The sequence below is a fragment of the Vicugna pacos genome, unplaced genomic scaffold (genome assembly GCF_048564905.1).
Source record: "Vicugna pacos unplaced genomic scaffold, VicPac4 scaffold_19, whole genome shotgun sequence".
Taxonomy (NCBI): domain Eukaryota; kingdom Metazoa; phylum Chordata; class Mammalia; order Artiodactyla; family Camelidae; genus Vicugna; species Vicugna pacos.
The window spans coordinates 63601543-63626468 of NW_027328740.1; the positions used below are offsets into that span (position 1 = coordinate 63601543).

General features: G+C 43.8%; 1 protein-coding gene across 4 annotated transcripts in view; it reads left to right on the forward strand.

Moving 5' to 3' along the window:
- The first annotated feature begins 3107 nt into the window (after positions 1-3107).
- LOC140693133 (uncharacterized) overlaps positions 3108-24926 on the forward strand; it is a 113651-nt gene continuing 91832 nt past the window's right edge. The window contains exons 1-2 of one of the 4 annotated variants that reach the window (XM_072957210.1): positions 3108-3345; positions 24789-24873. In XM_072957210.1, the coding sequence (XP_072813311.1) occupies positions 3239-3345; positions 24789-24873 (192 nt within the window). In that variant the 5' untranslated portion in view covers positions 3108-3238. Of the gene's footprint in view, positions 3346-3939; positions 4205-24603; positions 24874-24926 lie in introns of those variants that run through there. The other 3 variants (XR_012068828.1, XR_012068829.1, XR_012068830.1) reach the window with 3 other exon arrangements.

Below are 24926 nucleotides of genomic sequence, written 5' to 3' on the forward strand. Positions count from 1 at the left end.
GAGCGGGGCTGCAGACCGCGTTTCCAACCCCGCCCCACTTTCCCTGCCCCGCGACCCCCAGGCTGCCTTCCTCTCCCTTTCCTGCTCCCTGAGGACCAGCTCAGTGGCGTGGGCGCTGCTCTCTGGGCTGACAGCCACCGGCTGTGACGCCCAGCTTCTCCTGGTGGAGTCGGGAAAAGGGGAACAAACATAGTAAACGTTGGAATTTCCACTATGGTTGAGGCTTCCAGGTTTCCATAACCTGTTTAGCCCACCTTAATGTTGGCTGCACCCATACTGGGTAATTTGGTGGAACTTCATGTTATGGTGGTGTAGAGACAGGGAGTTGTATGCTTCTTCTCTTTCCGTTTTCTAACACTCATTCTCCTGGGCCTCCCATGTACTCCCCCAGAAGGGCCCAGGGCTGGCTTGGTGCTGCTCTGTGGCAATATTTATTAATAAGGCCCTTTCTTCATCTGTTCTGAGCCTCCGTTTCTTCCTCTGCACAATAAGGGCTTGGACTAGATAAGTGCTTTTCAGTTTGTTTTAAAGCCATGTTTCCTTTGAGAAGCAGAAAATGCAAATCTCTCCTCCCATCGCAACCCTTTAGATTTTGACACATCCTCCAAAGAGTGACATAGCTCTTTGTGGAAAACTGAAGTGATTGTGATTCTAGGTGGCACAGAAAAGACTCTTCAGAGACTTATTGCAGGGAGAGGGCAGGAAAGGGGCAGTATGTCACACTTTCTAGTGTGAGCACTGGAGCAGGGGCATGGATTTAAGTACAGAGACTGACGTGGCCTCTTCTAATCTTGTACAATGTGATAAATTTCTCTACCTCAGTTTCTTGATGTGTCAAGTTGGGGTGATAATATTTTAGGCTTTCGTGAAACATTATACACATAATTCATTTGTGTCTCGGTAGAAACAAGACCTGCTAGGGATTCAGGGATTTGTTTAAAAAAGAAAAACCTTGTCCATAGCAGTCTGTCGGTGTGTATTTTGAATTTCCTGGAGGGTGAGGGCTGAGTCTGAATTCCATCGTGGGGCAGGTGGCCCATAGTTCTCTGTGCCCCAGATTGCCCCCTCCTCCCCAGTCCTCTTCCTCAGTCCAGGATGAATTTCCCTAGTAAATTTACACAGAAGTCTTGTGGAAATGGCTTTTCATTTTATTGTTTCACCTAGAAGGGCTGCCTTAATGATCTGTGTTGTCAGGTATTGAAGGACTGCCATCATGATGTCTGGTCAGGTTAAGGCTATGCAATTGGGAGTTTCTATTTAATAAAAAAAAATTACAAATAGAAAATTAGAACAAGGGTGGTGACATGGGCTCTTGGAAGTGGGCACCATTAGCTTTCTTAGCTTCAGGTGTGGTGGCCTCCTGCCACGACAACCCATCTTCTTGCTCTGAAGTTTGAGGGACCAGTGGGTTCAGTGGGAATGTTAACTGAGAGTATCTCATGGACTGGGCATTGTCCTATTTGTACTGTGTGTTCCTTATTTGAGACAGTGAGCTCACTTAACCTCAATAAGCTCATTAAAAAATTAGACTTTTTATTTTGAGATATAATGTAGATTCCCATGTAGTTAGTTGTAAGAGACAGTATGGAGATGGCCTATGGACTCTTTGCCCAGTTTTCCTTAATGGTTCCATCTTGCAAAGTTGGGGTACAATTCATACTGACTCACTAACAATTTTAAGTTTGTGTTATTGCCCTCACTTCTATTCACGATTAAACTGGGGCTTAGAGAATCACACAGGCCTGCCCATGTCACCCACATGGTTAGTGTAGAGACGGGTGGAACTTGGGCTTGGGATTTCCAGGCAGTACCAATATGATGGTCTGTGGCAGGGAGCAGCATTCACTTTGCTTGTTTAGTCATTCATTCAACAGACATTTATTTAGTAACCTCTGTGGGTCAGATGCTTTCATAGGGTTATCTGATTCTTCAACAGTATGGTGAAACAGGTAATGTTTTCTTTTTTTTAATCTGAGAAAATTAGCTCTGAGACGTTATAAACCCCCAAAGGAAATATAGCTCATAAAGGAGCAATAGTAAATTTGTACATTCCACCCTTTTTATGCAGGTGTTACCCTAGGCATTTTACATTTGCAAACATCCGTAATCCAGATATATTCTTGTAAGGCAAGGATTTTGTTTTTAATTGAATTATAGTCAAGTGTACAATGTTGTGTCAATTGCAAGATGTTTTTTTAATTTTGAATTAAAAATATTTTTTGAGGAAGGTAATTAAGTTTATTTATTTGTTTCATTATTTAAAATAAGGTACTGGGGTTTGACCCCAGGATCTCGTACATGATAAGCTCGTGCTCTACCACTGAACTGTACAGTCCTCCCCAAGGCAAGTTTCCTCATCCATTATTCTGCAGCTTAGGAGTTCAAATAAATTGGATAGAAATCCAGATCTTTTGATCCTACTGTGGTCCTTTTCTTTATATTCTGCTGAAGGGGGTTGGGGAAAGCTGTTCCTTTGTTCATTTCTTTATTCAGCATTTTTGTGCAGTGACTTCTCTTCAGGACCTTGCTAGGTGCTTGGAAACAGAAATCAAGAAATGACCCTTCTCTGCAGGGGCAGGAAGCGTAGACCAAAAGCTGGGTAATGTGATCCGAGCTATGTGCAGATGCTGAGGACAAACTGTACCCCCGGATTTGCTTTGGCTTCCCTTGCCTTCTGGCTGGTACACACCAGATCACTGCATCCCAAATGCTCCCGCAGCCCACAGCACAGTATGTACCTCGATCTCCTCTCCCCTCTCCGCAGGGCCTGCAACATGAGCATCCCTGACTACGTGCAGTGTGCTGAAGACTATGAGACTCTTCCCGTTGTGGTCCAACCATCATCTCAGAGGGGATCATCTCAGAGGAGAATTTCTTTTGCATCTATAAGCGAACCTCCTCAGTGAGCCAGATCAGCCCGTGCGGCTTCCAGTGGGCACACTGCATCCACTACAGGCACCAATATGCACCCGAGAGTGGGTGGAGCAGCTTCCAGAGCCACCGCAAGTTCGTGGGCCCTGTCACCATTACTGACTTCCTCTCTGCCAAGGCCTCCTAGAAGCTTCATGTGCAGAGGAGCTGTATGGCACCACGCTTAATGACTCTCAGCTCTTTGTCTTTGTGCTGCATGGGGTGGTAGCCGAGCAGCCGGGCAGCGACGTGTCCTTTAATCTAAGAGGACTGCAGGGTGGTGGAGAAGAGGATTGAGGACTTCACTGAGTCATTCTTCATCTTGCCCATGTCCAAGTGGCTGGATGCAGCCCCCAACAATTCTGGGAACAAGATCACCCTCCGCTGCATCCCGTTTGAGAAGGAGGACATCATGGGACTGGACACAGACAGCAGGTAAGTTTCCCTGGAGGCCAGTCCACCCTGGCTGTGTTCCGGGTTTCTTCCCTACATCCAGAAAGGGATCAGCAAGGAAGAGGACTGTGTTGTAGCTAAGGTGGAGGGAGGTGAAACCCGCCGGTTTACAGACATTTAAAAGTGAATCTGCCTCTGTTTCAGAGAGAACCTTTTAGGGTTAATGTGGACACTTCCTCCCGCTTTTCAGCCAGGACCATGGTGGGACCCCTTGAGTCACTGTCCAATAGAGTAGCCACAGCCACTGATGCTAGGAGCACTGGGGAGGAGGCTGGTCTGTGTTGAGATGTGCTGTAGGTCAAATACATATTAGACGCTGAGGTTTGTCTAGTAAAAGAATATAAACTATCTTGTTACTTCCTATATTGATTACATGTCAAAATGATAGTATTTTACATGCAGTAGATTAAGTAAGATCTGTTCTTAAAATTAGTTTCTAGTATTTGTTTTTGTTTGATAGTTTGTTTCTTTGTTTACCGTTTTAAATGTGGCAACTGGGAAACTTTCTTTACATGGCTCTCATTTCATTTCTGTTGGGCAGCCTGTCCTGAGACAGTCTCATCCCTTTGTTTATAGATGAGATGCCGAATCCCGAGAGGCAGAAAGAGGCGCTGGTTGAGCTGGGGCTGGAGCCGGTGTCTCCTGCCTTCCAGGCCCAGCACCTATTCGGCTCAGGCCCTCTCTTCCTGCCCGACAGCCAGCATGCCATGTTAGGACATCAGAAACACCGCCAAGGACTTCCGAATGAACTCCTTATGCAGGGAAAAGCGTATCACGGAGTATGGGAAAGAGCAGATAAATGTTCATTCTCACCTTGTCCCTGTGATTAAGTCAAGGGCCCCACTTTGCCTCGAAAGTGCAGACGAGCTCTTCTGAGCTGCCTACCCCCCACCTTCTTCTGTTTCCCCGTGTATCTATCGTGCTGTCCCTCGTGCAGAGGATGGTGAGATGCCTTTGCCGAGAGGTGGTCCCTGTTTGCTGGGGAGAGTGAGGGAATCTGTGTCGTCCTGGCCTGTGGACTTGGGCCATGAGTCTGGAGAGCGCTCATGGTGGTCCCACAGGTGTCGGTCGGAGGACCTGGCACGTGCTGCCGGGCCCGCTGTGGGGCGGTGCTCTGTGATTCTTGAACTTTACTAATCTCAGATTCTACTTTCTGGTTGTTGGTAAGTTGGAGACGAAGATGCCAGAGAATTGATAAAAAGAATGTCCAGACCAGCCCTGTGAGTTATAGGAACAGGGGACCCAAGTCCCACCTGCGTGAGGTGCCTAGCGGGCTCTGGATGAATTTTCTGTTCCTCCCGAACATACCTCTATGGCTTAAGGAAGGGGCAAGTAATGTCGTGGCCATGAACTGTACTTGTCCCACAGGGCCCTGTGATCTACATGCCCGCACTCCCCTTCTGCTCCTTGGAGATGAAGTGTCAGGTTTAGGAGCCTGGACACTGTTGTGGGCATAGCTGCCAGCACTGTGCTACACCGAGGCTGGCTCCGTTTACCTCACTTGTCACCACCTGCTGAGCCCCCAGGCGTCAGTCAAGGTAGGTGCATCGGTGCAACGTAAGCAGGGACCACCTTCTCACCCTGCACAGACTGGTGGGTGAGCAGTGGAAGCCTGGAGCCCTGCCCCACCCCCAGGCCAGTGCCTCTTTTGTCATAGGAGGCACTGGTGACATTTTTCTCACCAATTACTTGGCTCTGAGTCTGCAGAGCCACCAGAGAATGCCAGCTTGTTTTTGCCTTTTGAAGTTTGCCCTTGGGATTTGGCGGAGTAGCTGGATGTGTGCTTAGCCCATAGTGGAAGACACTGTCACCATTGTTTACCCAGAACCTCGTGTACCAGCCATGGCCCTCGGCATGAAAATACAGCAGCGCATTAAACCTCCCTCCTGGTGGGTCTGTCGGTTCTGGTACCATAAGGGCTCAGCCAGCATCTGAACGTCAGTGAGATATCGCGGCCAGTGAGCTAGGGTCAAGCACGTTCTCTTCCAGTCACTTTTACTCCATTGTTGCTTTTACTATTCCACAGTCATTAATTTTTTAAACAATGCTTTGGTGCAGGAGCAGAGCCTAATTCTCTCCTGCTACTCTTGTTGGAAGTGAGTAAAATTGTCCAGCCTGAAATGCGACCACAGTTTATAGCTCAAAAGCTTCCTAGACGCATGTAGGTGGAGTTTTGGTTAGGGGCGCTAACCACATTGGGGTACCCTGGCAGCGTCGCTCCCCTCAGGCCCCTGTCTTCCCTGGATCAGGAGGTGAGGGTGGTTCTCACCGTTCCCGCGTCCCTGGCCTCACACACTCACGTAAATTCTTGTACATGCTGTCAAAATCATTTTTGTTCTTGTGTTTTTCTAATTTTCTCTTGTTCCTCTTTTCCTTTTTCTTTATTCCTTTTTCTCTTGTACTGCCACGTTAGCATCTTGTTGCGTCTGAAAATGTGGGCTGTGCACACCCTGAATTTGAAATAGCCAGATCGCCCTCCGTACTGTCTCCATCGCTTTAAAAACCAAAAACTTAACAGCTGTCTTGATCCCTGTATTATCCTAGTCATCTTTTTTATTTCTAATTTTTTGGAATATTTGCTTTGTTACTACATCACCCACTGGTGTTTGATACCTGTTAAAATCCGTGCTTTGAGGAACCTGTTTGGTCCTCCTTATATTTGGTGACAAATATGCCTTTATTAAATTTGTTTGATTGTTTTGAAGAAGTAAGATGCGAATTGATTTGGGCTGCTGCTGAGGGATTATTTTCATGGAGTATTTAACCTTGTAAAGTCAAATTCTGCAGGATATTTCTCGATTCCTGCTTTTACACAAACGTGCTCGGCACACCGTTCTTGGCTGTCGCTGTGTGACATGCGTGACGGCGCTTCCTGACCGGCAGTCACTGGTGAGAAAGTGGCCTGCTCTGGGGTGAGCTGCTGCAGGGGACGCTGTTGGAGGAAACATTCACCGTTTTGTTTTGTTTTGTTTTGTTTTGTTTTTGCATTCAAATTCCCCGTGCCATTTACTTTGCTTTGCCTTCATAAAGGGGCAGAAGTGGGTCTAAAATCCATGCCACTCTTTTGTTCCCTTTACGAGGCTGGTTTTTCTGAATATCAGGATAACATGGCCTTCTCCTCAGTAACTGGCTCACCTGGATCTCGTGGACACAGGGACCGCTAAAGGGGACCGTAGCTTCCTCTCTGCTTCAGCCAGTGGGCATTCAGAGCCGGGTCTGTGGTTTGCCTCAGCAGCCGTGCAGGCCTCCCTGCCGCGGCCTTTACTTGTAACCCATGGTGGCAGTAAATAGCTGACTCCGTGTCTGTTGCAGCTGACGTCCACCACTGACGGCCTTGTCATAGGTTTGCGGTAGTGAGTCACCGACACCTCAGTCAGCCGTGAAGGAAGATGCTTTGGCAGACCTAGGACCTTGGATTCTCACCCCCACCCTGGTTCATCTCACCCGGTGGGAGGGTTTGGCTACCACCATCATGCTGACCATGAGGCCATGTTTGTCCTTTCATGCTCTGGTCCAAATGTGGACACTACATTTTTCACTAAATTTGTCTCGATTGAGACAGGCCAGAATATCTGAATGAATCCATCACATTCTGGGTGGGGAACAGAACTGAAATAAGTGTCGCAAGTAGGAGTCTAGGCTGTCCGGCTTGGCAAATGCAGGCTGGGATTTGTGATGGCCGAGCTGTGCCCTGGAAAAAGGCCTTTCCCGTGGCTCCCGAGAGCCCAGATGTCGGAGTGAGAACAGCCTTGCCTGGGATCCTCCAGCCTCATCTGCTCACTGGAAAGTGTGTCTGCTTATTAGGAGCTCCCCCAGACCTCGGGCCCTTCAAAGTTCAGACCACGGGAGTAACTTGAGTCCCTTCTCCTGGGCCTCCATTGTGAGAATCCAGTGCCTTCTGAGGTGACCCGTGCCAGAAGATGCCTCCCCCTCCAGGGAGCACCCTACAGAGGACTGTGACTCAGTGCACCATGCTGTGAGCTTGTGGGGTTACAGCCATGGTGCCTGCAGAACCAGACTTGAGATGGGCTTAGTGACAGAAATAATAGGACTGATTCCAGGGCAGGGATTGTGGGAGGGAACAGTGGAAATTGAATGTGACCTCAAACACATAGGTGGGTGCTGGGACTGTTACTAAAATGGGGAGCCTGGGAGGTACCTGCCAGGAATCGAATTCCAGAGTAAATAGTGGACATGAGGCATTTTTAAGATGCCATTTGTCATCCAAGTTAGGACTTCAAAGAGGCACTCTGGTATGTGACCCTGGGGCTCACCTGAAGGAGCCGGACTATAGATACACGTTAGGAGTCGTCATTCTTAGCTGGTGTTCACAGCCTTGCATGTGAATTAGATCATCTCGAGAGGTGCAGACATTGGCTGGGGGGGCAGAGCTGTGCCTGGTTTGGAGGAAAGCCCAGACCATGCAGCTTTGGTGTGTCAGTCAGCGGCGTTTGGGATTTTTCGAATAATGCCATTTATCCTTAAGGGGCCGGGCGGTGTGCAGGGCCAGCCAGGAAGAAATCTGAAGGGAGGGTCGTAGCCACGTGTGTGTCTTGGGAAGATGCAGAGTCTGCAGGGTGCCGGAGGGTAGAATTTTTTGAAGCTTGAGTTGGAGTGGGAAGTGGGGAGAAGGTAGTCACACTCACCTGTGAGGGAGGGAGGGAGGCCTGGGGAGTCCCCAACCTACCGGACTCACTTTCCCATGAACAGAAGGCAATCATACAGAGTATCTGAGGTGAGAAAGGATGGGCGCTGGGAGGGGAGCCAACCTGGAGAATGGTGTTTGGACAGTTCTGGAATAGTCTCCCTGCAAAATAGAGTTAAAAATACCCAGACTCTTAAGAACATTGATAGTGACTTGGGAGAGGGCAGTTGTTTCTCTGGCCTCCTAAGGGTAAGGCATGTATCCGGAGATACACAGATGATATGGGCAGTCTGTTCCTGGGGCTTGATCCTTACTGGGGGAACAGTGCATGTTTAAAGGGGGAGAAGGGCAGCGGAGGGAAACTAGCCAGGCCCAATGTCAGGTACTAGTCGGCCGACCTACTTGCATGTTGCATTCACACCCATGCCTCCCAGGTTGGCGGTGGCAGCCCCCTTTTGAAGATTGGGAAGCCTTCTCAGAGGGGTTAAGGAATTGGTTCCTTTAGCGGCTAGTAAATGCTGTAGCAGGATTCAAGCAGGGCCTTGTCAGACTTCAAGAGCATGTTCTCTCTACTGTTTCCAGTACTTCCCTGTTATACCTGGAATGGTGAAGTGGGTCAGTTTTGGAGCCTTTCAGAAAAAGTATGATTTAAGTGCCTCAGGACTGTTTCACAAAACTCAGCGTTCTTTGATGGTTCTGAAGCACCGCAGTGCTTTTCGCCCCACAGTTGTTAAATCTTACGTCTTTGTTGATTACTTGATTACAAATGACGTGCAGGTGCAAAACCACACTTAGCAGCTTCTGAAGGGAAACTCTCCAGTTCTCCCTTGTTCGGCTATCTTCCGCGGGATGTAACTGTGCTGCAGCGTAGGCCTGAGGTTTACTTATGGAGTGAGGGTTTGATATCCAAAGTTAGCATAAAACGGTCAGGTGAAGAAAATCGACGTTGACAATTTATTTTTGGGTTTCATTAGTCAAGGTATACTATCAGTCAATGGCCCATATAACAAATGAAATTGAGTACACAACATTGCATTTCTTACTTTCTATTTAGAGTTCTCTTACAGAATAAGGTTGTCTGCTTTGTAACATCAGCTCCACCACCACGGCACCTATCAGTGTGTAGGTGTGATTGCATGTACACCGTGAATATAATATGGGCTTCCTCAGCCTCAAACACTCCAGTGCATAATCACAGGCTGTAGCCATCTCTTAGTCACGCAAATGCTTCTAAAATTATAGGATGCCAGAAATGAAAGAAGGGAGAGAGAGAGTTTGCCTTTATCAAAATTCCTTTCAATTCTAACTGCAAACTGTTTTTGAGCAGCTCTGGTTTCCTTTGGATATGAATATATACATTTTTTTGCATGTAATCTGGGCTTTGGACTAGAACACCAAGCTCTTGCTGTCCACAAGCCACAAAAATAGTAGCCAAATTGCACACGTGTGAAATGGTTTATACTTTTTTCTGAGAAAGTATCCTTGAATTTGGGACTTGGACTGTGATTTTTGCTTTTTGCTTCCCCCACCCCTCTTTTAATCTCTCACTCTTTCCCACGTGGCCCCCAAGATTTCGTGGTCTCAAAGGAGTGGGCAAACAACCAGTTGGTCACCATGTACTGCTGCTATAGATGGAGCCCAGTGAAGACCTAAAGGACATTATCTGAGAGGACTTCCTTGAAGAAATGGGCCCTACATTCAGTTGTGAGGACAGAGTAAGTGTCAGCCAGGAGAAGGAGTCAAGAATGTGGCTCAGGTGGCAGGTGCAGCCCGGGCAGAGGCCTGGAGGCTTTTTGTGTGGGGACCCGTGGAGAGTGCCCTGTGTGATCCAGGGTGGAGGGTGCCCCTGCTGGGGAGGACACTGGAGAGTGTATGGAGTGGAGGGCTTTGGAAGAGGTTGGGTTTTACTAGAACTGACACAGTAGGCAGTGAAGAGCGTCATCAGTAAGTGACCGCCAGGAAAGGTACTTCTGGTTTTGCTTCTGATATTGTACAGACAGAAGGGTCGGGACGAGAGAGAGCAGGTATGTCTGTCCCTTTGAGACCCATCCCATCATTCATTTATTCATAACACGCGCACTTCTGAGTGTCAAGGGGAGAAAAGTTTCAGCCACATTATTAAGCAAAATGTATTTGGTTCTTGTGAGCTTACATTGTCAGAAGTTGAATTACCCTAGAATGTTCTAGGAACAGAGGAAAAAATTTGGGAGGTTGGAGGGACGGAAGGCTTCCTTGGGAAACAGTCAAAATGAGCCTGGAGGCAAGTGGCAAGTAGGAGCAGGTCAGGGGGCCACTTTGTTCACTGGGGACCTGGGTACTGAGGTGAGGCTGGGCAAGCAGTGTCTGGGGTGGGGCTAGAATTCCACCAGGGAGCCTCTGAAGGGTTTGAAGTGGGGGTGATGTAATCAAATTTGTGATTTGGGAAGGCTGCCGTGGCTCTGTGTGTGTGTGTGTGTGTGTGTGTGTGTGTATAGCGGGGAAGAGGGGAAGGATGCCGCCAACTGGGGGGTCATTAGAAGACCATTCACAGGCTGGGAGAGGGGCGTCGGGATTGCTTGAGGACGGCAGGGGCAGTGTGGAAGCCGAATTTCCTTATGGGGAGGGCTTGATAGCGGGGTCGCTCTAGCGGCACCTTGTGGCTGGAAGAAAACAGATGGAGGCCGCCAGCTGGACTTTCCTTTTCTCTCCTTCTCTGCCTTGTGTGATGATCCTAGCTCAGCTAACTTTGGAACAGAAGAGCTAAGTTCCAGGGTAGCCCAGGAGTTAGTTGAGCTCGTTCAAGTGAGATCTGATAGGATTTAAGCTTGTGTTGAGATCTGCATGTTCACTTAGCAAGAAACATCCCGTCATTTCGATTTCCATAGGGGTTTTTATTCTTCATTAAGATTGCTTTATTGGTGAGAGGAAATTTAATACAGCTGTTGTCTTTCTCAAAATAAATCATATCTTTTAAGACCTTTAATATTCAAAAGAATAGGAATGTATAAAAATGTTAAAGTAATTCTTTGGTGTAGTTTCTTTGCTTTCTGAGTTAAAGTGGATTTAGGGTCTTTGCATTACTTAATAGCACATCCTTGTCAGTATTTAAAAAGCTGTTAGTGAGCGCCCCAGGCCCCACCTCTCAAAACATCATTAAAGTTTGCTCTGAAATAGTGAGGTCATAAAGGTCTTTTTTGCAGAAATCAAAAAGTTGGTTTACAATAAGCAGCATAGCTACTTTTATAAAATAATAATAGGTTCAAAATTAAGAAAGTGGAGGATAATTAATTTTTTTAAACCTGAAACATAAAGTTTCTTGTGCTAACGTTGCAACTGGAAATTTTGAAAAGAAAAATCCTACTGTAATATCATCTATGTGGAATACATATATGACTTTCACGTTTGAAAGGTAACTGTGCAGTGGTTTTTGAAGTCAGGAGCATTCCAGCTCAGTTACTGGCAGTGGTGGTTGCTGGTTTTCAATGGAAGAGCCTAAATTTGCCTTCTTAGCTTTTTTTTTTTTGTAGTGAGAGGGTTAAGTAGTGCTTTGCCAGCATGATTTTGGGGGAATTTGAGGGCAGATGTGTACCAGCAGTGAGATATTTCCATGCATTTTATTTTTTGAACATCACCAGGGCACATGTGGGTTTGTGCCTGCAGGCTGGGATGCTGCAGGGCTCCCTAATCCATCACCATTATGTCTTGGTGCTGGTACAGTCAGTGAATGATTTTCTGTGGCTTGGATGTAAGGTGGTCTGATGTAGATGATCAGATGTGCAGTTAAAGTGCTATTACTTGAAATAAGAGTAACCTAGAAACATGGCTCTAACAATACAGGATGAGGGAGGAGAAGTGGCTGAGCTGCTTGCAGTGGGGAGTCTTCTCAGGTGACTCCCTAACCGTGATTCCTGCCAATATCCGCCCCAGCCCTGCACGGCAGTCTTAATATGGAAGAAAAGATTGTCAGTGAGCAATCTAAGTAAAATCTTGACTCTTTTCTTTCCTGTTGATGAATATGTAAGTTGTTATCATGGCTTAAGTACATTTCCTCATTTGTGAAATTTGAGTAATATTGTTTACCTTGTCTGACTGTGAGAGTTAGATGCCTTGTATACAAAGAACTGAAGAGGTGCTTAATAAAAATGTACTGTCACAATGACAGATATTTTAGAATGATCAACTCTGAATACTAAAGAGTGTTGCTTATTTCTGATGCATATTCAATATGTATATATATGATATATTTGAATATGGTATAAAGTAACAAGGATTTATTACTTTTTAGGGCAGTATGATATTTTAATGAAATCTGTATAATTCTAGTGAGACAGGGACTAGGTAAATTGCCTTAAGCAGACGACCTTGAAGATTAATTACACAGAATATGTATTGTTACAACTCAGAATTCATGTTGCCGTGTAACCATCCACTCAGAAATTTAAATTCATGGGATTCTGACCAGATCCATTAAGATAAGTAAAATCCACATTGATCATTTTCAGGGAATAAGCTTCTCTCTTTGTGATTAAAGAAAATTTTGATTTTTTCTGCACTCTTAACAGGTTTAAAACATCAAAACATTGATTTGACATGTCACTTTTTTAATAGAGAGAATAAAGCTCATGTTGTTTTATTATGTAAATAAATGTTTTTGTATTTCAACAAGGTTGTACGATTTCCTGGCTCTTTGAGAAGTATTTTGCAATATACTTAGATAACCTACTGTTGGAAAAATACAAACGTGACTTTTATGAATATAGTGCCTAGTACAGTGCTTTTGCTACAGTGCAAGAGATGAGGCCTAGGAGAGCTTTGCTGCTGATTGCCAGGGGGACAGAACCCATGTCTCAGTTTCCACTCCTGTAAAATGAAGTGGCTGGACCGGATTCTTTCCTCTTCTAAGATGAGTTGCCATGAGCCTATGTCTTCTGTTTATATTCAGGAGTACTATCAATATCAGATTAAATACTGAATACCCCTCCCTTCCCTCGAAGTAAAGTGCAGTATGTGCTACATAAGCATTTAGTTATCTGATTTCCGTTTCTGATCCTACAGGCAATTTTTGTGCTGCATGTTTCCCAGCAACCTGGAAGGTCTTTTTACCCATAGGTGGCGCTGTTGCACCTTCTTACAGTCTTAACTTTCCTGTTTGTAACGGAAGGCTTAAACAACGTTATTTTAATTTCTTTGCTTAATGCTTCAGAATAGCCCAATGTCCATTATGTCTGTCTACCTGGAAAAATTATTCTGCTTATATTTTAGTTTTATTCTATCATCTCGTTGTGAACATTTCAGACTTGCTGTGCAAACAGTGACAAAATCGGACTTTTCTTCCAGTGTTAGAAACCAGTGAGCCGGGATTTTATAAAACAGCTAGAAGCGGCCTCTGGAGCACCTTAAAGCTGAAAAGCGTATTGAGTTCCCTGAGTACTGACTCCGCCGCTGTGTGTTAATTGGTGGTAGGAGATTTGGTACATATACGAAGGGGTGTAGTGATTTGACTTGGGTTTGCGTGCACGCGCTGCCACTGAGCCACTTGAACCTGAGTCAGTTCGTTTTGAGTTTTTCCCTCATCTGTGACATGGGGACATTCGTATCTGCTTCGTAGAATTATGAGAATTAGAAATTATGTAAAATGTTTACCACAGTGGGTATGTCAAGAGGGCTCAAAAACTTTAGCTGCTGTTTTGTGTGAAGCCATCATTTGAGAGTCTTTGGCAATTACTAAGAAACAGGAAAATAAGAAAAGATGGTTTTATGATGAGAGATACTTGAGGAGGTTCCATAGTTCCCAAACCCATAATTAAGCATCAGCAGAGTAAGAACTGTTACACAGTCGCCCTGAACCAACGTTAAGCCACAGAATTATTTGTTACTTCATATATGTTGGGGCTTAAGGGGATGCAATACTTATACACATGTTGTTTCCAGCAGCCAACTGAGAGATGACACAAAAGGGTAGACAGGCGATAAATATCTTCTTTGTTACTGATGAAGCCACGTTCTCCATGAACTTCAGGGCTGTGGAAAAATGCGTGTCATGATATTGTGTCCCAGAAGTGGAGACTCACACTGTCCCATGTAGCTCTGGGCCACAGCGAGCCTTCCCTTGAGGGGACCTGCCCCTTCATGCACAGGGCTGACCTGCCATGGAGGTGAGCATCCCAGGTGCTTCCCAATGGTGATCAACACTGGAGTGAAAGGAAGGGTTTCAAATGCCCTGCTTGTCTCCCCGGACTCACACCTCACTCTGTTAGTGTGAGGAGGGCTAATTGTGGGCCAGGGGCCAGGGTTGTGAAGGGAGAAGCACTCTCCATGGCCCAGAGGAGTGGTTAGGAGGCATCCCCTTCCTCGGTTTAACCAGGTGGTGGGATGGAAGAGAAATGTGCTACCCAAGAGTTTATAAAAGGAGAAATAAGGATTTTTTTTAAGGACTTAGACTAGCCAGTAAACACATAAGATGATTAGAAAAGAGACTTGTAAATCACTTTCCTATTAAGTTGACATTTGTTGAACACCCAAAATGTGCTACATTCTTTTCTGAGAATTTTACAGAAATGAATTCTTCAATCTTCTCAACAAGCGAGTAAGGAAGGTTTGATTGTTATCCCAGTTTTACAGTGTGGAAATTGAGGCACACAGAGGGTAAGTAAGTTGGCAAAATCACAGAACTAGTAAGTGGCAGAGCTGGTATTTAAACCCTGGTTGTCTTGTTTTGAGACTCCCAGAGATGGGCTTTGGGTGTTTATTGTTATCAGCATCCCTGAATCTTTATACCACTGTGCATCAGTTAGCCCAGAAAGGACAGGGAAAGGAGAGTTACACAGGTGCTCATAGTCGTGTCTCGGCGACTGTCCACGGAGAGTGCACCGTGATTGGCATTCTTTGTCTTCTGGGCAGTAGATCTGTTCGTATAACAGAAATTTTGTCCATTGAGTTAATCTAGAAACCCTTCCTGCTCTGTTTCTATCCATGCTTGCCATGTGACTGCCTGCCCGTGATTGGGACATGGAGGAGAAAATGTACTCATGGTTGAACTCTAATATTTCAGTCTGGTTCATAGATTCACGTCTTCTGTTACATTAATAAGTTAAGTTTCTGGTTTTCTTGCATCAGTGTGTCATAAGTTTGGTTAATGTGAAACCACTCCATCGGAGCCCAGGGGTGCTGACGGTATAATTTCTGAGCACGTTGTGGCAAATTTAGCCGTGCAGACCTGGCTGGAGGATTTCTGCCTTCCTCACTGATTTCGCCCAACAGCAGGGCCCGCTCCCACACCCGGATGTGAGGTTGGGAGCTCTCTGAGTAGGCCAGTCAGAGGCCGAGTCCACCAATCATAAATTGATGAAGTACCTGGAAGTGGGTTTAATAGAAGAAAAGGGCTTCCAGGTAGTCAGATGGGCTGTCCGAATCCATTTGGTGAAAAACTGTCCAGTGTCTGTGGTTGAGCTGCTACTTTGCTGTTGAAAAGTCTGGATTAGATGAAGGGATTTTAAAAAGTAGAAAGGAGTGATTTAAGGTTGTACGTCCACACCGGTGAGAAGTGATGGTTGACCGCCCGTGTGAGGGATAGACAGAGTCTTACAAACTTCATAAAACAGCTTTAAAAGCTTTGCCATCTGAGTGCACTTCGTATGGGGTCCAGTTCATCACTGGTCGTGCTGTGAGGGCAAGTAACAGATGATGGCAGAAAGGACACGGAGGCATCAAAAAGGTCTCAGTCATTTTCCCTGTTTAAAGGATGCGGCACAGTGTAATATATTTGAGCTGGTTTCTCACTGAACAATTTTTAGTGTTTTCTGGGAGCCGTCAGTGCCCCAAGGTTCCATGCAGCTGGGTGTCCCCTCAGAGCAGCTCCGTCAGCGCTTGCCCTGGGCTGACGCGGTGTCACGGGGAGCAGGACGGTCAGTGTCCCCGGCTCCTCCGAGCTCCGTCTCCTCATCCGCAGAGCCGGGTTCCTCATCCGTGTCTACTTAGTAGGGTTGCTGAGAATCACACGTGATGGTTGTCAGGTGTGATTTGTGATTGTGTCTGTGATTGGCATATAGTCAATATTTGATAGAAACACTTGTTTTTTATTGTAATTGTGGGTCCTAGATTGCAGTGATTTTAGTCTGCATTTTTTTATACCTTAACTTTTATTTTTAAATATGCACTTATTTTTATTTATTTTTTTGGAGGTACTGGGGACTGAAGCCAGGACATTGTGCATGCTAAGCAGGTGGTCTTCAACTGAGCAACACCCGCCCTCCTTCTCTGCACTTAAAAATAAATATTGCAATAAACAAAATAGCTCTTAAACACCATCATGGGACCTAGTCTCTGTATAGGCAATTGAACACGTATGCTATTTCAATAAGAATAAATTTTGTTGGGACATACAATTCTGAATCTGTTAATGTGCTGAAGAACGATCATAGCTAGTGATAAACATGAGACTTGGATCCAGTAATTCTTATGGTCTGTTTTGCCATCATGGGAAATTATATTCTACAGAGAAGGCTAATTGGGTCTCTTTGATATTTGGATGGTTTAGCAGATGATCTAGGCTTTCAAAAGCTGACAGTTTTGTATTTTAAACTAACTACAAAGTTATCTTGTAAAAGTTTTAGGTCCTAAGCTTGTGAAGTGTCCAGTAATCCAGGGGGAATATGTCTGTGTCTGTGTGAACGTTTGTGTGTGTGATTTCAGGAAGGTAGAAAGAAGTTCCATATAGACTTCTGATATATTTCTCCTCTAATTTAAGATGTAGGCATATATTTACACAAATAAATTGATGTTCTTTTGTCATTTGGCATATTGGTGGGAATAAGTCATTCTAATACTTGTTTCAGAAGGCTTGGGGAGCGTGAGCTTAGAAAATGGGAGGAGAAAGGCAGGGAGGCACTTCACACTTAATGCAGGATATGAGAAACAGTAGCTTTTCTTTTCTCTTTTCTTCTAAAGCAAACTGACACTGAATTGTAACATACTATTACATAGAATTGCTTTTCTGATTAGAGACAAGTGCCTCAGATTTTTCAAGGCAACATGAATGATGAAATGTATTTTAGCATTTAACTTTAAATGTAGTTTTTTTTTTTTCAAGTAAAAGGCTATAGCCTGTTCTTTCTTCAAGCAGTGCATGATGTTCACATTTATCCAGGTACATGATTTATGTGCTTAGTTTCTGCGGGTTTTTTTTTTGTTTTTTTAAGTGCTTGTTTCATTGTGGTGTGAATGAATGTTTAAAATTTCTGGATTTTGATCTTTAGAACATGCTGATTTATCAGAACTGTTAAAAACCTGATTGTTCTTTGGTCCTTGTTTGGTGGGGCACCCTATTGATTACTGTTGTCTGTTAAAGAGAGAAATTCTTCCTCTAGCCTGCAGATCATTAAGTGAATGGTTTGCAGTGTGCCCTTAAATTTCATTGAATGCATTGAACATGATTGTCCAGTGAATTTTGAATTGACTCATAGTAATGACTTTGCTTTGTTTCTGTGGCTTTTACTCCTCTCCACAAGAGTCTGAATTCTCTGTTGCATTTTGTATATGTGTTCTTCACAGGGGAGGAAATTTTGCATTTTTTAGAGAGGTGGGTTTTCCTAACCCCTCTGAATGCCTTCTGTCATTGATACAACAAAAATCTTTTGTTGCAGTGCTTAATTATTTCATAAACTAGTTTTTGGCTTAATCAGAAACAATGACAGAGTGATAATAAAAAATAGGAAAACCTTCATTCCTTTGAAAAATAGAAATGAGGTGGTCAGGCTCATGCATGCTTTGTGCCTGACACCCATACTCTCATGTCATTGTGTGTCATGATTCGGAGATGCAGTTGCTTCAGGTTTATAGATTTTTGTTTTAACATTTGTGATGAAGTCTTTCTCCAGGCTGATGTATCCTGTTGGGTTTCTTGAAAGTGTAGAAGGGAAACAAATGCTTTTTTTCTGTTTTCCGGAGGCCTGAGTTGCTGATGATAAAGAGTTGAGGGTTGGCTGAGGAACAAAGTGATACTCCCTCTACTCCCAGCTGAAATTGATGAACAATGATCTCAATGAAGTGTATCGGTATTTGACCAATAGAAGTTAACGAGACCAAACAGGCTAGTTATGCCTAAAGGAAAGTACTGAATTCACCTGCAGAATTAGGTGCATTACCAAGAAGAAGCAGCTTAGAGGAATCAGAAAAATCAGTCCTATGATGAGATATAAAGTGAATATAATACCGTTTTCCTTATGAAACTTTTCAACTTTAAGTTGTGTAGAGCTAAAATTAAATTTCAAGCACCAGGAATTAAGAGTGCGTGTGGTTCTGTAGGATCGTTATTCAGGGATGTGACTAGACCCTGCTAGAGTGGCTGAAGTTGGCAGGAAAAGGCCCAGAGCCAGGATTTGTCACCCTAGGTTGTCCTCCATTATGGTTCCATGTGGGAGCCCATGATTATGTTAACAAATTTTAACAGACCCCAGCCGCCTGTCAAATTTAAGAAGAAAAATATATGCTTAGTATCTGCTTTGCAGGCAAGTGCCTGTGCATTCTCACTCCTTTCTCCTTTCCTTAAAAAGCAGAGACAATGCTTTGCTTTCATAATTGAGGTTTTAGATAGCACTCTGCTCATTGAAAAGCAATGACCCTGGCCCTCAGCTATAAACTCTGGGTTAGTGTGCAGTTAGATAGTCTATTATCCCCAAAACAAGGACCCAGCTGGTCTGGTGGTCTGCTTTGTAATTCACATATCTAAAAACTGTACCTTATTCCCCTCACCCCATGACTTCCCTAAAGATACACTAAGCCTTTTTACTCATTGTGGATTCAACAATCTCTGTCTCATCCCTTCTTTCCCCAAGTTCCTGCTTACTATCACAGAGCTGTTAATGAATTTTTCCTTTGATTATACACAATAAATATGGGAGCAATTGAGAGGCTCGTAGAGTTGGCTCCCTAATACCTCTCGCTTTCTCGGCTTTTCTCACAGAGTCTTGAGTAATCATTCCCTTTAGGTAAGACTCCTGCCCGCCGGAACCCACAGTTCCATGTGAGAAGGATGCAGACTTTATCTCTCCTACCTGAGGGAGTGAGAGTAGAGGATTAAGATCTGCTCCTCCGTGGTCCTTTCCTGCCCCAGGGCCACTCCAGTTCACCTGCAGCCTTCTGGCCTCTGCTCTCAGGGCCTCTGTCCCAGGACTGACCGCAATCTTTTCTTCACTTGTCAACATTTCCTGGGCTTTTTAGAAGTTGATCTCTTCTCTACAATACAACACTGGCAGATGTGATGGTGGTCAGCGTGCTGGTGGGCAGTCACTTGGGGACTCCCAGGAGCCATGCTGATTCTCCTGAGTCTCGCATTCGGGGTTACAGAACTGTCGAGCACCGGAGGAAGTCCATTCACGTGAGGCCAGCACAGCATTGCATCACTGTCATTTTTTTTTTTTAATTTTCAGTGAAGTAATTATTTGTAGAAAACTTTTCCAGATATCTGGCCACCTGTTTTCCTCACCACCATCTCATTGTTGGCTCTGGTGCTTGTTTTTAAAACCAGGTTTCTTCTCTGTCATTTGTAGCAGCTGGAATTGCCAAATCCTTGATCTGCATTTGAAGCAGAATGCTTCTTCGTGATGTCAAGCTGATTTTCCTATTTCTGAATATTTCGTGTACACTCAGCAACTGTTTCAAATGAAATGCTCTTGTCCAATTTCAGTTAACCCCCATTTGCTGATCTCCTGCTTTCATGCTGAGGGCAGTTTCTTCTTCCTCTAATAAAAGTTAGCAATTTGCATTTACTATTTGAAGGTACTGGCCCGAGGTGCTTTTGTCCTTAACAGTTTTAATACAATTCACCAGTGGTTTTTACTCTATGCCCAGAATTGTGCATCCCAGTCAATCTTAGAACATTTTCATCTCCCAACAGGAAGCCCAAGCATGCACAAGCAGTCATTCCCAACTTCCCCATCTTCCCCCAGCCCCAGGCAGCCACTCTTCTCTCTCTGTGGATTTACCTGTGCTGGACATTTCATGTAAAATGAGTCATTTCATGTAAATGGAACCGTCTATTGTGACTGACTTCTTTCACACTGGGTAACGTTTTCAATGTTTGTCCACGTTGTGGCCTGGGTCAGTACTCTATGCTTTGCTATTGCTGAATTATATTCTACTGACTACATGGGCCCCACTGTTTACCCATTCATCAGGTGATAGTCATTTGTGTTGTTTCTGCTTTTTGGCTGTGATGAGTAATGGCGCCGTGAATATTTCTTTAGAAGTTTTTATGTGGACATTTGTTTTCACTTCTCTTACGTGTGTGACCAGAGAGCAGAAATGCTGGGTCTTTCATAGACCAAATGTTCAAATCTCTGAGGACGTGCCAGGACGTTTTCCAAAGTGGCCACGCTGTGTTACGTCCTCACCAGAAAGGGCTGCGTGCTCCGCTTCCTCTGTGTTCTCATTAGTGCTTTTTACAGTTTTTTTGATTATAACCCATTGTAGTGAGTGTGAAGCGGTTTCTCCTAGTGGTTTTGACTTGATTTCCATTACAGCTAATGATATTGAACATCGTTTCATTGTGCTTATTGGCCATTTGTATATTTTCCTAGAAAAATACCTTTTCGGATCCTTTATCCTTCTTTTAATTGAGTTGCCTTTTTATTGTTGAGTTGTAGGTTTGTTTTTCTTTTAATTTGGAGATACAAATTCTTAATCAGATAAATGATTTGAAAAAATTTTCTCCTCTCTGTTGTTTTTTCACTTTCTGGATGGTGCCCTTTGAAGCAAAGTTCTAAATTTTGATGAAGTCCAAATTATCTCTGTTTTCTTTGTTCCTTGTGTTTTTGGGGTATTACTTAAAATCTGAGGTATTTTATTTAAACTTGTATATATAAAATAACTTAATTCGTAGGACCGTTCTAGGAGACGGGTGCTGTTGTTGTCCCCAGTCTATGGATAGAAGACTGAGATGCGGAGAATTTCACTGACATATCAGTGTCACAGCTACTAAGTGCTGTGGGAGTTCAGACCCTCATGTTTGTCCCCAGCATCTGTGCTCTTCACCACCATGCTCCACTACTGCCTGGAATCGTTAATGAAAATGTCTTTCTTTTCTGATTCCTTGTTAGTTTCTTTTCTCATTGGGAACCTCATCTCCTCATTTTCCTTTCAGATATCAGTGTAGATTTATTTTAGGTCTCATGTAGGCAGAAGCATTGCTGTCAGTTAACTTCTTTATTACTCACTCTCCAGTGATGATTGTTGCTAGTTGACCTAATCAAGTCATGCTTAAGTCTTTCCTGCTCATGAAACTAAAAACAGTCATGACTTACAGAATGCTCAAAGAAGAAAGTACTTGATTGATTTTATTTTGCTACCCAATCAAACCAATCAAATATAAACCCCTGTGTTGGCACATAATATAAGCTCTCCAGAATAGGGTCACTCTCTTCCTTGTGTTTCATTTGTTTGGTCACAGTGTCTGGATCGTGCCTTGCTGTCTAGCAGTTTTCTGAGGATACAGTGCTCATGAATCATTGTAGGACAGAATTTTGACAACAGACTCTGTTGTTCATTTCACAAGGGAAAAGATAATATAGAAATACTGCTCAGATCTATTTTAAAATTAAGCTTGGAATTTTGAGAAGAATTCAAATACCATACAAAGATGTTTTTCACTGATTTTAGATATATCTTAGATATATGGTTACATAGCAGAGTAACTTATCAAGTAGATTTGACAAAATGAGTGTTATATTGATTATTTGTTTTAGTTGAAATATTCTACCTGGGATAAATTAATCAGTGCCCATTATTGAACAAATATGATTGTATTCCTATGCAACATGGGAGCAGACTTCATATGTTTATATGTAATATACATGACTGTGTGTTTTAATCTGTCTGTCAGTGTTTATATAGTTTTTTGGCAATTTTGTAACTTTAGAATTCTTCTAAGAAAATCACCCCCGTATCTTGTGCCGTTTGTACTGTGTATCCTGTCTTATGCGAGGGATTCCACTGTCCCCTCAGTGAGGAATCTCCTCTCCTTTTGAGTTAGTAGCAGATTTAAAGGAACTGTGATTTCTAGGCCTTTGCTATCCACGTGTTTGCAGTTGGCTGTCAATCAGGATTTTCCCTTTGAGTTTTCATTGTTCAATTAGAATTTTTGAAAATAACTGTTAATGTATTTCACCAGTCTCCCTAGAAACTTGATGTGTTTGTGCTTTTCAGTTTTCAATTTATGAAAATTGTAAATGCACACTTGTTTTTAAGTTGTCCTTTTTCACTAGATATTTGCTTACCTCTTTATAGTTAAAATAATTTTCTTCCCAATGAATGAATCGTTGTGCATGCTTTAAAAGATACCTTACTTTAAATTTTTCTTATTCTAACAGGTATATTCATTGTACAGAATTTAGAAAATAAGGATAAACACAGTAATAACTTAAAAATGGCCCCTAATCTCACCTGGAGATACAGTTGTAAGGTTTGAAATTGAGAATTACAAGTCCTCTCACTTTGTTCTTCTTTTTCAAGTACGTTCTGATTACTGAGACCCTCGAATTCCCATTTGAATTGTAGCAGCAGCTAGTCAGTTACTGCAGAGGAGCCCGCTGGGATTGTGATCGAGAACACGTTGGGTATAAGGATCGCTCTGGGGAGCACTGCCATCCCAAGAGCGCTGTCATCTGATCCAGGAATCTGCGTGGTATGTCTGTCCAGCTATTTAGGTCTTATTTATTTTTTTTCAAGATTGCGTAGAGTTTACATAGTATTATTTTACTTTATTTTTTTGCATTTACACTAAGGACAAGTGTGCAAGGTACCGGGATTCGAATTGTATTATAGCCCCGCCACTTGCTGACACCATTTATGCTGCGGTCTTTCTTTGCCCGCTGTAAAATCTTGCACAAAATAGGACCTAAATAACTCTGTCTTGAATGAATGATTTTATGATTGTTGGATGATGCTTGAGAGTCCTTGTGATGATTTCTTTTTCCCAGACTTTCCCCTCTTCTTAACTATGCCCTTTATCTTCCTTTCCTCCAGCCTGGGTTTCAGCCTGCCTGTGGCATTGATTTTCCTTGTCTGTGGACTCTACCTTTCACTATTTCATGATAATGTTACATGTGGGCTGTGGAAACTTGCTAGATATCAAGAAAGAGAAAATCCATTGCATGCTAGTATTTTTAGATTGTGTTATTCTTTTATCGATTGAAATTAAATTAGGCTGAACCCTGAGCCATCCCCTGAGCGCTTTTCGCCTTCCTACAGGTGATACTGCTTTCGTTGCTGCATGTGCCCTTCCCCCAGACTTGGTTTTGGAGTTGAGTAAGTCACCATCAGTGGAGCTCTCTCTTTAAAAGATGAAGAGAACATTTGCTCCTTCTCCCTGTTTGGGGACTTGGATGAGATGAGGTAACAGATAAAGAATGGAGCCCCACCTCATTCTGACCACCACTCTTTCAGTTCCTTTCTCCAGGGGAAAAGAGTAAAATTCAACAGTATTAAGATTTTGTGCTAATGAGATAGACAAGACAACCAATCATTTATTAAATACACTTTCATGCCAGAAACAAATGTATTATACACATAAAAAGCACATAAAGCTCGGTAGTACTGTGGTTAAAAACGTGGGTCCGAGTTCAAGCCCTGCTCTGGAGTGACCAGTCATGTGAGATGGAGAACTGGTAGGTCGGCTTAGCCTCTCCAGGACTAGTTTTCTGTCCTGCAGAGACTGGGCTCCCTAGGCGTCCCCCACCCGTAGAGGTGCTGTGGGGTGTAAATGAAGTGCGTGGGCAGCCCGAGCACAGCTGCTCGTTCCTCCTATTTGCAGGATCACATAGCTTTTGCGGTGACAGCTTTATGACTGCCCCGTGTAGACTCTCAGTGCTCCAAAGGGATGCCTTGTGGTTTGGAGATGGGGTTCTCACTTCTGTAAATACCCAAGGATTGTGTTATTGGGCCGTGCTGATTTGAATCTATTCTTTAGAAAGTACATAGTGTAGATATATTTTTCAAGCATGCATGTTCTTTTTCTTTTATTATTTATAGTTCTACCCTCTCATCTCTTGGTGTGACTTTTCATGGAATCCAGGAAACAGTCCTAAGCTACCTGCCTCTTCACATTTCTCAGTGGTGGTTTTCTTCCCTGACTAGAAGAGGGTTTTGCAATAGGAAATTTTCTTTGTTCCCCTTTTCTTGGAGTCTCTCTGTTTGTCTTCCAATCTCTCAGTTGTCCATCTGTCCATTTATCTACCCACTCATTCTTCTGACTTGTTCCAAATAGCATTTCAAGCAGCTTACAGAAGAACAGATACCAAATAAACAGGTGAGAAAATGGGGTCAAGTTCAGACAGTGAGGTTAGGAGGTGAGCCTGTGTGAGGGTTGCAGGAGTGAGAAACACTCCTCTGCCTTGTGACTGATAAGATCGACAGCAGCAGTATGCCTGTGGCTCCCAGCATACACAGTGAAGCAGGATTTGTGGGAGATGCTCACTGGCTGTGAAATAAATAAGTGGCTTAGGAGAAGCCCAGCCTTTCCAGCTACTAATGTTTAGGAGAATATTTTGGGTGTCTTCCAAAATCAGAGTATTGCATCTTTTCTTTTTCAGAGTTCTATGTATAGTTGGTTACATTCTATTCCTGGAAATTTCTCCAAAATTGCTTCCCACGTGAGTCCCATGGCTCGGGAATAGGGTGATTCTGCTCATTGACGGGTGTTGGCCAGAAACAGAAAATGATAGCGTCAAAGGAACCTGGGATTTGTCAGTCATGTTTTATCAGTGCTGTAGATTTCAGAAAATGCTTTCACCTTTTCTCTCCATCTGAGGCGGCAGCGTGATCTCTTTCCAGCATCAGGAGCTCAGGGCCACGGGATGGTGGGGGCTGACTGCACTGCCGTCAAGACAAATAAGGTAGTCACCACAGGCGTGGTAGTTTTACATAGTGCATTTCATGTTCTTTAATA